Source organism: Triturus cristatus, chromosome 4_2, assembly GCF_964204655.1.
Source record: "Triturus cristatus chromosome 4_2, aTriCri1.1, whole genome shotgun sequence".
Classification (NCBI taxonomy): domain Eukaryota; kingdom Metazoa; phylum Chordata; class Amphibia; order Caudata; family Salamandridae; genus Triturus; species Triturus cristatus.
This window is the reverse complement of record NC_140586.1, coordinates 322438810-322453643: the sequence shown is the minus strand read 5'-3', so window position 1 is coordinate 322453643 and position 14834 is coordinate 322438810. Positions and strand designations below refer to the sequence as shown.

Here is a 14834-nt window from a genome sequence, read left to right as displayed (position 1 = left end):
TCCCTGCTTTATCTCCCTGGTCATAGATCCTGCCCAATGTGTCTCTTCCCAGTTCTTTGGCCCTATTTGTCACTAGGGCCTTATAGTTATCTTGTTTTAAGTGTAGAGTGTGTAGGGTGTCTGAATTAGGCCGCTCCGCCAGTTCTTCTTCTAGACGGAAGATTTCCATCTCTAATGCTTCCTTCTCCTTGACCTTTTCTTTCTTGACCCCAGCTATTTGGGAGAGGGCCTGGCCTCTAACCACTGTCTTGAACGCTTCCCACAGTGTCTGGTGTGAGCTCACCGATCCTTCATTTTCTAGGAAGTAATGCTCCATTGTGGTATGAATGAATGAAAGGAAATTTGTAAACGCGCTACTTAGCCCGAAGGCATCAAGGCGCCTAACCAAAAGCGATTAAAAAAAAAAAGGCAGAAATCAAATCTAAGAGTAGGCATTGGCAAATAGCCCCGTCTTAAGGGCCTTCTTAAAAGCATGCACGGAGGGAAGAGATTTGCTCTCCAAAGGCAGAATGTTCCACAGCTTAGGGACCAGAGTTGAGAAAGCTCTGCCACCCCACTTGACTTTACGGATCCGGGGAACTAATAGCAAGGATTTATTGGCCGACCGGAGGGTTCTGGAAGGTGTATAAGGGACCAACAGGTCCCTCAAGCCTCTGGACCTATTAGTGGCCAGAGCCCTGTAAATCAAAGACAGGGACTTAAAGGATATCCTGGCCTCAATTGGAAGCCAGTGTAATGTCCTTCTAGCAGTATGGGCAGAGGCCCGTATGGGCATGTCCAAAACCAGTTTGGCAGCAGCATTCTGCACCATTTGGAGACGGGTTAACAGGCCCTTGTTAATGCCTAAATAAAGAGCATTACAATAATCGAGTCTGGAACCTATCAGTGCCAAGACAATTTGTTTCCTGGCCTGAAAGGACAGATAGTGCCTGATCTTCCGTAGGATGTTTATAAGGCCCCAGCAAGTGGAAATGGTCCTCTTTACCTGTTGGTCCATCCTCAAGAGGGGGTCGATCAAGACTCCTAAGTTTTTGGCCAGGATCGTCGGTGTCGGGCACACGCCCATAGTGGAAGGCCACCAATCAGCCGACCAGATATCCTCCTTTCCACCAAACACCAGAATCTCTGTCTTTTCCCCATTAAGCTTCAATGAATTACAGACCATCCATTGAGCGACTGCCTTCATACAGTTCTTAAAATTGGAGGCAGCAGAGATGACAGGTTGGGCAAAAGACAGCAGTATCTGTGTATCATCGGCATATGAGATTACCTCCATCCCAAAAGATCTAATAAGCCTGGCAAGTGGGGTCACATAGATGTTAAAAAGGGTCGGACTTAATGCCGACCCTTGAGGAACCCCACAAAGGACAGGAAGGGATGGAGACAAAAACTCCCCCAGCTTAACTCTCTGTTCCCTCTGATTCAGGAAAGATGCCAGCAAACTAAGTGCCGGCCCTTCCACCCCTATCTCTCTCAGCCTCGATGTTAGGACTGAGGGAGACAGGGTATCAAACGCAGCCGAAAGATCCAAAAGGATAAGGAGAGTGGTCTGTCCCTTATCAACTCTGGTGCGGATGGTGTCAAGCACAATGGTAAGGGCAGATTCGGTACTATGTTCTCTCCTAAAACCATGCTGCGAATGATCTAACCGATCAAATGTTTCCAGAAAGTCGACAAGATGCTGATTAAGATGAATTTCCAGCATCTTGGCAGGAGCTGGGAGCAGCGAGATAGGGCGAAAGTTTTTAAGCACGCCCGGATCAAGTGTGGATTTTTTTAAAAGAGGTTTGACCACCGCTTTCTTCCATTGAGAGGGGAAGGTCCCTTCCTTCATTGCCCCGTTCATAATACCCAATAAGGGAGGCAGAAGACAGTCCTTACAGTATGGACTGCTTTGTGGACTACTGGGTTGCGGAGATGTCAGGGGTGAATTGGGACCACTCTTCCCACTCTATTATGGCCTACCACTAAATGCATCCACAGCGGGGAATGATCAGATATGCCTCTCGCCATGTGCCTGACCTCCCGTACGTGTTGTAGCTGGTCAGGGGGGACCAATAAGTAGTCTATTCTGGATTGTGTGTTATGGACACCGGAGTGGAAAGTGTACTGGGTGGTGTTTGGGTGAAGCGAGCGCCATGCATCCTGTAACCCCAGGGCCCCCAGGAAATTAGGCAACCAGCTGTTGGAGGGGCGAAGTTGTCTCGGTGGGTTTCTGTCATGTGTGCCATCTGCCACTGCGTTCATGTCCCCTCCCACTATTAGGAGTCCCTCTGGGACCCTCATCAGGATGGCTCCTAGATCCTTAAAGGCTGGCTCCTGGAGGTCTGGCAGCACGTAGACTGACAGGAGTGTCAGTACCTTCCCCTCCCATTGGCCAGTGACTCCCGCGTATCTCCCCCCGGTGTCTACCCTCGTAGATTTGATCGTGAGGGGAAAGGAGTTCCTCAGTATTATGCCTGTTCCTCTCGATCCCGAAATGAAGCCCGAATGTGCTGCCAGATTGTATCCCAACCTATTAAGGGCTTTACAGGAATTACCCACCAGGTGCGTCTCTTGTAGGAGTATCACATCAGGGGGCATGCCTCTTAATATATTGTAGCACCACAGTTCTCTTGACTTTGCCCCCTAGGCCATTTACATTCCAGCTCATCAATCTGAAGCCTTTATCCCATTGCATGTTAACTGACATTCACGCCTCACCTAAGTGTTTAAATCGCCGAGTCGTGATGCCTGGATGATTCCTTAAAAACAAACAACCAAACATAAACCCCTCCCAACAGCCCCCCTCCCTGCTCCCCTGCACTCTGGGCTCGAAACTGCCCATAATTACAACTATGCAGAGTGCCTGTCGCCCGTTAACCTAGTCTAAATTAAGAAAATTGGGGGAACACTCCCTTCGATCTCTCCCCTCCCTCCCATGACCCTTATATAGTGACAACCTGTGCCATTCTGTTATATCGCAATACAATTTGTCCCATATCCAGAGTACCACATAACTGGGAGATGATCCAAACCAGGGACTCGGCCAGCACCTCGATAACCCCAGAGTCAATTGGCAGAACCTCTGTACCTCCTATTCTTGTTGAGGGCCATGACCCACCGGGTTTCTCCATTCGTCCAGCCAAGCAGCAGCGTCCTCCGGAGTCTCGAAAAACCTGGTCTTACCTCCGGCCTCTACACGGAGCCGCGCCGGAAACAACATGGCGCACTTGAGGCCTTTGTCCCTCAGACATTTTTTAACCCCAGGAAAGATCTACGCTGTTTTTGAACCACTTGGGTAAAATCTGGAAAGAAGCTGATTTCCGAATTTTCAAGTCTGATTGGAGGTACTACTCTGGCCATTTGTAAAATGAGGTCCCTGTCCCTATAGTTTAGGAGTCTGGCTAATATGGGGGGAGGGGGGGCCCTGGGCCTCGGTCTCCCCCCCCCGGCACCCGATGGGCCCTCTCGACGACGAAGATGTTGGACAAGCCATTGGGTTGGAGGTGTTTGGTGATCAGACTGTCGACAAACAGGTCTGTCGCTTGTCCCTCCGCCCTTTTGAGGAACACCAAGAATACGCACTTTGTTGCGCCTCGTGCGGCCTTCATGGAAGTCCAGCTTTCCTTCGGCATACTTCCTAAATGCTTGTAATTCACGTATTTCCATCTGGAGCTCGTTGGTGTCATCTACGAGACTCGCTGTGGTGATCTCCAATTGCGTGACTTTCTCCCTGTTCGTGGCCAAGTCTGCCCTGATAAGCATGACTTCCGAGGAGAGTGCGTCCATTCTCTGCTCCAGCGATGTTTGGATCCCTCCTATGGTGTCCAGCACGTCCTTCAAGGTGTGCTCCGTGGCTCCTGTCTCCGGGTGCTAGTCCCTTATATTGAATGCATTTCACTGGATTTCAGGGTCAAATTAAGTCACTCCAAATAACGATAGGCAAAGAATAATCACCACGTTCAGTGGAATATTTTTAACTAGGCTGTAGCACTTTCTCAGCAAAGTCCTAACCATTGGTGATCTATATCCACCATAAGGTTTCTCACATTAACCTTACAAATCGATCCTACCTTGAACCTGAGGCTTTTCCAAAGAATTATGGGTGTACTTTCAAAGCACAGCATTGGCCATTGAAATGTTCTTTTTCTGAATCCAGTTAAAATGAACCTCTTACCTCTGCCTCCTTCCAGAAGTAAGATGAGACACCTGCAGGTAAAGGACTGCAGACTTCTGTTTCTCCAACACAGACTTCACCATGTTAATTTTATGCTTTGGTAAAAGAACTTTCACATTCATTGAAACTGTTTTCATTTTATTGCAAAGTCGCTGTAAATTAGCTAAAACTAGTACCTATGTTCTTTTTTTTTTTTTTGCAAGCCCACATTTATTACCACCTTATCCCACTCCTTTCTAAGACCCTTCCCAAGATGTTTTGTGGTTTTCCCAGTTTTCTTGACTCCTCACCACCTGTTTTCCCAGAAGAGAATCTGAGCACCCGCATCCAAAACCACACCACAACCACTTTTTCATCTTTAGCATCAGAAAATATTTAGCAGATAAAATAGTGCTCCCAATCCCCTGACTTCTATATTTTTCCTGGGAATTCTTTCACCTTGGTGACTAATCAGGAGAAAGGAAAGAGTGCATATAAGAGCAATTCCATGCTTGGTCCAGGATGATAAAAACTGTAAGGGGGAACATTTTCTCTGAGTTGAGGAAGCTTCATTGAGTTTTCAACCCTGTTGTCGATTTCACAACTGGAGAGCTAATCTCTGCAGTGCATGTATCTTGTCCCATCTCTCCATTGGTGTCTCTAAGGTTGACCGGAATCTGCAATAGGAAGGTCAAGAATAGACTCACAAAAGGGACTCTGAGGACACAACATCAAATGAGTCGGTGGAAGTAAGTTCAGAGTGTTTGGAAGTCCAGGGCCCTGAACTTGAGAAGAGAAAAAAAGATAACCATAATTCAGTGGATCTCCTCCACATCGCGTGAGATCCTAGAAAGGCTGGTAGGCGGGGAGGCAAGCTGAAGGTTAGGGCAAAGGTTGGTAATCAACCATTGAAGGACGAAAACGTTGCTCCTCATAAGAATCAAAAAGGCAACTATAGCCATTTCAATGAGGATTGGATTCCTGTACCGGTGGATAAAGCACAGGAAGATAGTGGTTTTAATAACCAAAGAAGTGATTAAATTTCAGAAAGAGCAAGTTACATCTGTACAGTTAATTGGCAGGAAGGTCGACTTACTGTATATCAAAACAGAATCATCAAGCCACTTTAATGATCCCTGTTAGAAATGGGGGTCTATCGTTGGCAATGGTTTGCACCTTTGTCCAAGTAGGGACCCTTGCTTCTAGTCAGGGTAAGGAAGTTACGCTCTTAGACAACCCCTGCTCACCCTCTTGGTAGCTTGGCACAAGTAGATAGGCTTATCTCAGAGGCAGTTTGTAAAGCATTTGTCCACACATACAGTAATACAGTGAAAACACTACAAATCGACACCACACCAGTTTAGAAAAATAAGTAATCTGTATGTAAACCAAACAAGACCAAAACGACAAAAATCCATAATACATATGTTCGGATATCACCAAAAATAGGTTATTCACACAAATTAAGCTTGCAGCAAGAAATAACTCCACCTGGAGCATATATGACGTCATGACAGATGAAAATCCCATAGTACCGCGGCGATCGTGAGGTGCGCGGCGTCCTGCCCGGATTCACACAGACCCTAAAAAACAGTACCTTGGCAAATGATAAAAATAAAGACAGTGCACGGCGTAGGGGAAGTGATGCTTTGTTGGTGCCGGGTGGCGTCGGTTCCGTACGACATCAGGGGAGGTGAGGCGTCAGTTCCTTACTGCAATGCAGGGGAGGTGAGGCATTGGTTCCTTACTGTTGCTGGGGAGGTGCCGTCACAGTGGCTTTGAGGCGTCAGTTCCTTACAGCGATGCAGGGTTGATGGATTCAGGAGGTCACTCACGTCAGGTAGCGGCTCTGCGATGATGAAGCAACGGTGAGGTCGGGCCTGCGGTGTGAGTCGGGGCGGTGTGTAGTGAGCGTCACAAGCGGTGCCCATGGCTCTGGTGCAGGCAGCGGCCTCGGTGACAGTTTTGGAGTCGGTGCGGCGTTGGCAGGCGTCGGGGCCGCGGTGCAAGTTGGGGCGGTGCATTGCGCACTTCACGAGCGGTGCCCACAGCTTCGTCGCAGGTCGCCGCATCGCACGCAGGCGTTGGTGTTGCTATTTATCTCTGTGGCAGCTGATACAGCAGTTCCAGGGGCAGGAAGACGGAGGGGATGAATTCTGTGTGTCCCTGAGACTTCAGAACAAGAGGCAAGCTCTACTTCAAGCCCTTGGAGATCTTCTTAAAGCAGGATACACAGCAAAGTCTTTGTCCTCTCCTTGGCAGAAACAGCCATTGCAGGCCAACCCCATATTTATATTCTGAGTTCAGGCATACTAAACTCCATCTTTCTATCTTGTCCCAATGGGAAGTTATAAATAAACTCCCATTCTATCCTATAAGACAGATAGCCTTTCAACAGTGAAAAATGAAATACCCTGCATTTCACTATCAGGACATGTCACGCACTTCAGTACATGTCCTACCTTTCACATATACTGCACCCTGCCCACAGGGGTACCTTGGACCTACCTAAGGGTTGACTCACATAAAATAAAAGGGAAGATTAGGGCCTGGCAAGTGGGTGCACTTGCCAGGTCGACATGGCAGTAGAGACTGCAGGTCTGAGAACCCTTTGAAAGGCTGCTTGTGTGGGTGGCACAATCAGTGCTGCAGGCCCACTAGCAGCATTTGATTTACAGTACACTGTACTAGGGACTTAGTAGCAAATCAAATAAGTCAATCATGGAAACAGTCATTCATAACAACAATTTACACAGAGAGCATATGCACTTTAGCACTGATTAACTGGGGTAAAGTGCTCAGAGTCCTAATACCAACAAAAACAGGGTAAAAGACAGGAGGCCAAAAAGCAAAAAGTGTGGGGGGTAAACCCGCTGAAAAGCCAGGTCTAACAATTCCCTAAAAATATGTAACTGAAACAAAAATTAGCTGGTCTCATATTCAGCTCTGAACTTAAAAAATGACAGGCAAAGCTAAAGGACCATGAACATTCTTCCCAGCGTAATAATGTGTGGGTGGTGGGACTGATAGAAATGCTTGGAAACAACAAGTCATTGACAAATACAATCTTGGAGCTGATTATACATTCTGTACTGAATCAAGGAAATGTAAATGACTGGTTGATCAATGTGGCCCAACGGATTCCTGGTAGCCCAACTCAAACAAGGCAAAAGCCAAAGATAAATATATACTTTCAGGATTATCTGATTAAAAAAAGAGTGCTACATTTGGCAATTAAATAATTGTCACATATATTTCTTGATGGTTACTCTTTGCATATTTTTCCTGACTTGGCATTTGAGACCGCAAAAGCTTTGAGAGTTTTGTTCCCTGCTTTTAAGTAGAATGTTACCCAGGTCGAGATTATACAAAACTTAAAATTAAAGTTGTTGCATGAGGAAAAGTATCATATTTTCTAATAATTACATCTGATACAAAAGGAGGCAACAACTAATGTAGAAGGCCTGAAATGACCCTACGCAGAAAAGGGATGACCAATAAGTAAATATAATGTATGTACGTCCTGGCTGGATAATTTATTCCTGTGAACACATTTAATAAAAACAATTAATGAGGAAGACCAAGCAGAGAGCAATAGAGTGTTCATGCTGACTCATTATAATTTGTCTGATCAAATGTTATTTAAATTAAATGAGAATGCGGGCAGGTCTGAGGCACTTCAGGCTCTTGGTTTCCTAGGATTGTAGCCATTTAATATGTTCACACACAAACTGCTTGACTCTCTTTAAAAAGCAAGGGCATTTACAGTTAGGTTGCGTTTATTGCAAATATACAAAAATGTTTTATTTTTGCAAAAAAAACCTATGATAGACAGGAATAGTAAGAAGATCAGTCCTAACTATGTTTTTCTCATAGGAATCGACATACCAACTCCTTCGTCACCAACTAAGAAGCAACCAGGGACAACACCTATGAAAGGTGCTCCTCCCGAAGAAGATGGCAGTGGAATGGTGTTTTCAGAGTCTCCTACTTTGCCACCTCCTAGCACACAAATGTCAACAATGGGAGAAAAAGGTACTGATGAAACGTCTTTACCAGCAGGTCATACTGGTACAACATCTTCTCCCTTACCAGCTAGGATGTCTACACCCTTTGAAGCAGTAACTGACAAAATGGAATTGTCAACAAAGAGCATTAGCACATCAACAGAATCAAAACCTTCATTTGCTAAGGCTACAACTACAGAAACTACAACTGTTGGTCAATTATTGACAACTTTATCCACTTCTGGGACTAGTACAAAGCAGACGTTGAGTACCTCATCTAACGAGAAAACCAGTACAGAACAATCACAGAGAAATACAGGAACGTTGGTAATCAGTACAAACCAGCCACAGACAACTCCAGTTACTGAAGAAGCTATTACAGAGAAGCCATCTAAAATGATAACTACAGAGGGAGCCAGCAATGAGCCATCACGGGGAACTACATCTGTTGAGGGGACAAGTACAGAGGAACCACACAGAACTACAGGTACTGATGGAACCAGTACAAACGAGCCACAAAAAACTACCCATACTGAGGGAGCGAGTATAGCACAGACACAGATAACTACTGCTACAAAGGGAACCAGTACACAGCAGCCACCGAAAACTACAGGCTCTGAGGGAACTAGCACAGAGCTGTCACGGAAACTAAAAACAACAGAGGGAACGAGCAATGAGCAATCACAGAGATCTCTGTCTACAGAGGGTATGAGGACAGAGCCACCACATCGAACCACAGGTACTGAGGGAACCAGAACACACCAGCCACATAAAACTACAAGCTCTGAGGGAACCAGTACTGAGCAGGCATGGATAACTACAGCCACCAAAGGAACCAGTACTGAGCAGCCACTAAAAAGTACAAGTAAAGAAACTAGTACTGAGCAATCACAGAGAACTATGGGTACTGAGGGAACCAGCACTGAGCAGCCACAGCCAACTACAGTCACACAGAGAACCAGTACCAAGCAGCCACAGATAACTACAGGTACTGCAGGAACAAGTCCTCTACGGCCAAAGAACCCTACAGCTACAAAGGCAACAAATTCTGAGAATTTACAAACTACAGCAGCTCCAGAGGGAACTAGTACAGATCAGACAATGATAGCTACAAGTACTGAGGGGACCATTATAACACAACCATCAATAACTATTGCAACCAAGGAAACCAGAACAGAACAGCTTCCGAAAACTATTGCTACCGAAGGAAACAATTCTGAGCAGCCACAGGTCTCTACAAGTGCTGGAGTAACTACCAGTGAGCAACCACAGAGGACAGCATTCACAGTAGGAATCAGTACTGGGCAATCACACAGTACTACAGATACTGAGGGGCCTAGTACTGAGCACCCCCAGAGATCTGCAACTAAAAAGGGAACTAGTACTGAGCAGCCACAGACAACTGTAGCCACAGAGGGAACTAGTACACAGAGGACTACAGCCACTGAGCAATCTAGTATCGAGCAGTCACTCAGATCAGCAGTTACTACAGTAACTAGTACAGATCAGTCAGCAAATACAAAAGAGTCAGTGGGAACCAGTATACAGCAGCTACAAGCAACTACAGCTATCAAGGGTATCAGTACAAAGCAGCCACACAATAGTGCAGACACAGAGAGAGACCGTACAGAGCAGACAAAGATAACTACAGGTATGGAGGGAACTAGTACAGAGCAGCCACTAAGAATTACAACTAATAAAGGGGAAGGTACAGAGCAGCCTGAAACACCCACAGCTATTGGGAGAAAAAGTACAGAGCAACCTCTGAAAACTACAGGTATGGAAGGAACGAGTACAGAGCAGCAATGGATAACTACAGCTACCAATGGAACCAGTACAGAGCAAGCAGGGACAACTACAGTTACTGAGGAAGGTACTACTGAGCAGCTGCAGAAAACTTTAATTACTGAGGGAAGCAGTACAGAGCAGGCAATGAGAACTTCAAATACTGAGGGCATTAGAACAGAACAGCCAATAAATCCTGTGACTGTTAAAGAACATAGTGAAGGGGACCCTGAAACACCCACAGCTATTGAGAGAAAAAGTACAGAGCAACCTCTGAAAACTACCGGTATGGAAGGAATGAGTACCGAGCAGCAATGGATAACTACAGCTACCAAGGGAACCAGTACAGAGCAAGCAGGGACAACTACAGTTACTGAGGAAGGTACTACTGAGCAACTGCAGAAAACTTTAATTACTGAGGGAAGCCATACAGAGCAGACAATGAGAACTTCAAATACTGAGGGCACTAGAACAGAGCAGCCAATAAATCCTGTGACTGTTAAAGAACATAGTGAAGGGGACCCTGAAACACCCACAGCTATTGAGAGAAAAAGTACAGAGCAACCTCTGAAAACTACAGGTATGGAAGGAATGAGTACAGAGCAGCAATGGATAACTACAGCTACCAAGGGAACCAGTACAGAGCAAGCAGGGACAACTACAGCTACTGAGGAAGGTACTACTGAGCAACTGCAGAAAACTTTAATTACTGAGGGAAGCCATACAGAGCAGACAATGAGAACTTCAAATACTGAGGGCACTAGAACAGAGCAGCCAATAAATCCTGTGACTGTTGAAGGACATAGTGCGGGGGAACCTGAAACATCAATAGCTATTCAGATAAAAAGTACAGTACAGCCACATATAACGCCTACTTCCAAGAAAACTAGTGCAAAGCAGACACCAAAAACTACAGCCACTGAGGGAAACAGTACTGAGCTGCCACAGGCAGGTACAAGTGCTATGGGAACAAGTACTGAGCAGCCACAGAAGACTATAGTCACAGAAGGAGCTAGTACACTGCTGCTACAGAGAACTAGGGGTACAATTGAAATTAGTACTGAGCAGCCACAGAGAACTATAGAAAATGAGGGAACTAATGCACAGCAGCCACAGAGAACTACAACTACTGAGAGAACTACTACTGAGCTTCTGCAGTCTACTACATCTAACAAGGAAACGAACAAAGAAGAACCACAGGAAAATACAGCTAAAGAGGGAACCAGCACAGAGCAGACAAAGAGAACTACAGATACTGAGGGACCTAGTATTAAGCTGCCACTTATAACCACAACCATTGAAGGAAAAGATACAGGGCAATCAGAAACACCTAAAGCTAATGAGAGGAACAGTATAGCCACTCAAGGAACAAACACAAATCTATTTCTAGAAACTACAGCAGATATTGAAACACAGACATCACTGCAGACTCTGGCTAATAGTGAAATCATTACAGAAGAAATATTGACAGTACCAGCTATGATCGCAATGAGCACAGAAAATGTAGTGAGCACAACAGCTACTAGAGACACAAGCTTACCACATTCATCACACACACCAGAAATTGAGGACACAAGCACAGAAAATACATTGGCAACAGCAGCCGAGCAAGAGGTGGACAAAGAACTGTCACAGACACCTACAACAGACCAGACAGGTAACAACTATTTGTTGAGCGATACAACTACTAGGCAAACAAGTACTGATTATTCAATGACAAGTATTGTTACTAGGGAAACAAGTACTGTACATCTAATCACAAACACAACTACTAAAGAAACAGGTTCAGCACATGCACTAATGAATACTGCTATTACAGACAGTAGTGCAGAAGGCTCCATGTCAATTACAGCTATTGAGGAGAAAGACCTAGAACATTTACTAACAACACAAACCACTAATGGCACAGTTAAAGAACATCCAATGGAAGCCCTGCCTGCCTTGGAAGTAAATACTGATAGTTCCCTGAGAGAGTTAACTAGTATAAGAAAAGGGCCAGCGAATACACCAAAAGCTAAGGTGACCAAAGAAGTAATGAATGACCATACATTGGCAACTATATCCGCTCAAGAAACCAGTTCTGTACATCCATCCAGATTTCCTACCAGTCAAGATGTGAGAACAAAAATGTCTTCAATGACTTTGGCTCCTAGAGACAGAAATGCCACTATTTCATCAAACCCTTCAATGACTGAGGAAATTGGTACAGAGAACATTTTGGTGTCTTCAGCTGCAAAGGTTACAAGTACAGAAGATACTTCCAGCAGCCCGAGGGCTAAGGTTGACATTTTAGAGCATTTGCTAACAACTTTGTTGACTAATGAGGTAAACGTGGCATATCAATTGTCAACAATAGAAGATAATGAAGCCAAACTAGAACTCTCATCCACAATGTCACCATTCATGGAGACAAGCACTGAACAGTTAGTGGTGACCTCAACCATTAAGAAGGGAAATATTGATCATACATTAACCAATCTGCTTTCTAAGGAAGAAGGTACAGAGTATTCATCACCACCGACATCAACTAAGAAATCAAGTATAGAACATTTAGTACCCCCATCCTCTTCCAATGAAACAAGTGCTGAACTTTCATCAACACCATCACCTTTTAAGGAAACAAACCCTGGACCTTCATTGACACCTTTTAAGGAGGTAAGTGCAGATCATTCATTGACACCATCACCTTCAAAAGAAGCAAGTGTAGAGTTTTTACCAACACCTTCTCCTTCTAATGCGGCAAGTGTGGAACTTTCATCGATACCATCAGCTTCTAATAAAGCAGGTGCAGAGCTTTCATCATTTCCTTCTAAGGAGATGGGTGTAGAGTTTCCCTCAAAACCTTCACAGTTCAGGGAAGCAACTGCAGAGCTCTTATCAACACCTTCTGCTGATAAGGAAGCAAGTGCAGAGTTTTCATCGACACATGCTCCTTCGAAGGAAGCAAGGATAGGTATTTATTTGCCAACTGTTCTTTCTAAGGAAGCAATTGCAGATGTTTCTCCAACACCCTCTTCTATGGGAGCAAGTGCTGCACGTTTATCAACACCTTCTCCTTCTAATGAGGCAAGTGCAGACATTTTGTCAACACAATCTAAGGAGGTGGGTGTATACATTTCAACACATGTCCCTTCTAAGGAAGCAACTGTAGAACATTTAATGACAACTTTACCTACAAGGGAAGCACGTGCAATGAATTTATCAACACATGCTCCATCTAAGGAAGCAGAGCCATCCTTGACATCTTCCCCTTCTAATGAAGCAACTGAAGAAAATTCACCAACTGCAGAACATTCACCAATAACGTATTCTTCTAATGAAGCAAGTACAGAGCATTTATTGAAACCATCACTTTCTAAAGAAGCAGGTGCAGCGCTTTCATCAACACCTTCTACGGAAGAAGGTGTACAACTATCAACACCTTCTCCTCCTAAGCAAGGTAATGCAGAGTTTTCATTGATCCCTTTAACTACTAAGGAAGCAAGTGCAATACTTGCATCAATACATGCCCCTTCTAAGGAAGCAGATACAGAGATTTCTTTGACACCCTCTCCTAAGAAATCAAGTGCAGAGGTTTTATCAACACAATCTTCTTCTCGGGAAGCAACTGCAGAACTTTATTCGACACCTGCTCCTTCTAAGGATACAAGTGCAGAGTTTTTAGCAACTACAACTAAAGAAGCAAGAACAGAGTTTTCCTTGACACATTCTGCTTCAAAGGAAGCACCCATAGAGAATTCACCGACACTGTATCCTTCTAAGGAAGTAAGTAAAGAGATTTCATCAACACCTGCTCCTTCTAAGGAGGCAAGTACAGAGGTTTTCTCAACCCCTTCGAAGGATGTGGGGGTAGATCTTTCATTGGCACATTCCTCTTCTAAGGAAGCAACTGTAGAGCATTTGATAACACCTTTTCCTACAAAGGAAGCTAGTGAAGCATTTTTATCAACACATGTCCCTTTTAAGGAAGCAAGATCAGAGATTTCTTTTACACCTTCTCCCTATGAGGATGCAACCAGGGAAATTTCATTGATACTTTCTCCTTCTACAGATGCAAGGGCTGAGCTTTCATCCACACCATCCTATTCTAAAAAAACAACTGCAAAGCTTTCATTAACACCTGCTCCTTTTAAGGATACAGCTACAGTGCTTTCAGCAACTGCTTCGAAGGAAACAAATGCAGAGCTGTCCTTGAATTCTTCTTTGTCTTCTAAAGAAGCAACTGAAGAGCATTCAGCAACACCTTATTCTTCTGAGAAAGTAAGTGCAGAGACTTCATCGAAACCGCCACCTTCTAAGGAAAAAAATTCAGAGATTTTACCTGTACCATCATCTTCTACAGCAGCAGGTGCAGAGCTTTTGTCAACACCTTCTCAGGATGGGGGAGCAGAAATTTCATCAACTCTTTCGGATTCCAAGAAAGAAACTGAAGAGCTTTCATCGATTCCTCTTCCTACTAAGAAAGCAAGCGTAAATCTTTTATCTACACATGCTTCTACTAAGGATACAAGTGCAGAGATTTCATCGATGCATTCTACTGCTAAGGTAGGAGGTACAGAGATTTATTTGACATCTTCTCCTAAGGAAGCAAGCGTAGAGCTTTCATCAACAGTTCCTTCTGAGGAAGCAGCTACAGGGCATTCACCAACACCCAATCCTTCTAAGGAAACAAGTGCAAATCTTTCATTGATACTATCAGCGTCTACAAAAGCAAGTGTAGAGGTTTTGACAACACTTTCTAAGGAGTTGGGTATAGCTCTTTCCTCAATTCCCTCCCTTTCTACACAATCTGCTTCTTCTGAGAAGGCAAATGTAGAAGTTTCAGCAACACATTCCCCTCCTAAGGAAGCAGCTGCAGAGCATTCACCAACACCGTTTCCTTTGAAGAAAGCAAGTGAAAAGCT

General features: G+C 44.6%; 1 protein-coding gene across 5 annotated transcripts in view; it reads left to right on the top strand.

The window, feature by feature from the left end:
• PRG4 (proteoglycan 4) overlaps positions 1 to 14834 on the top strand; it is a 331309-nt gene that overhangs the window by 238601 nt on the left and 77874 nt on the right. For 2 of the 5 annotated variants that reach the window (XM_085601683.1, XM_085601682.1), the window contains exon 16: positions 8015 to 9133. The exons of 1 other annotated variant lie outside the window; for it this stretch is intronic. In XM_085601683.1, coding sequence (XP_085457809.1) covers positions 8015 to 9133 — 1119 coding nt within the window. The remainder of the gene's footprint in view (positions 1 to 8014; positions 9134 to 14834) is intronic. 2 more of the 5 variants (XM_085601685.1, XM_085601684.1) reach the window with 2 other exon arrangements.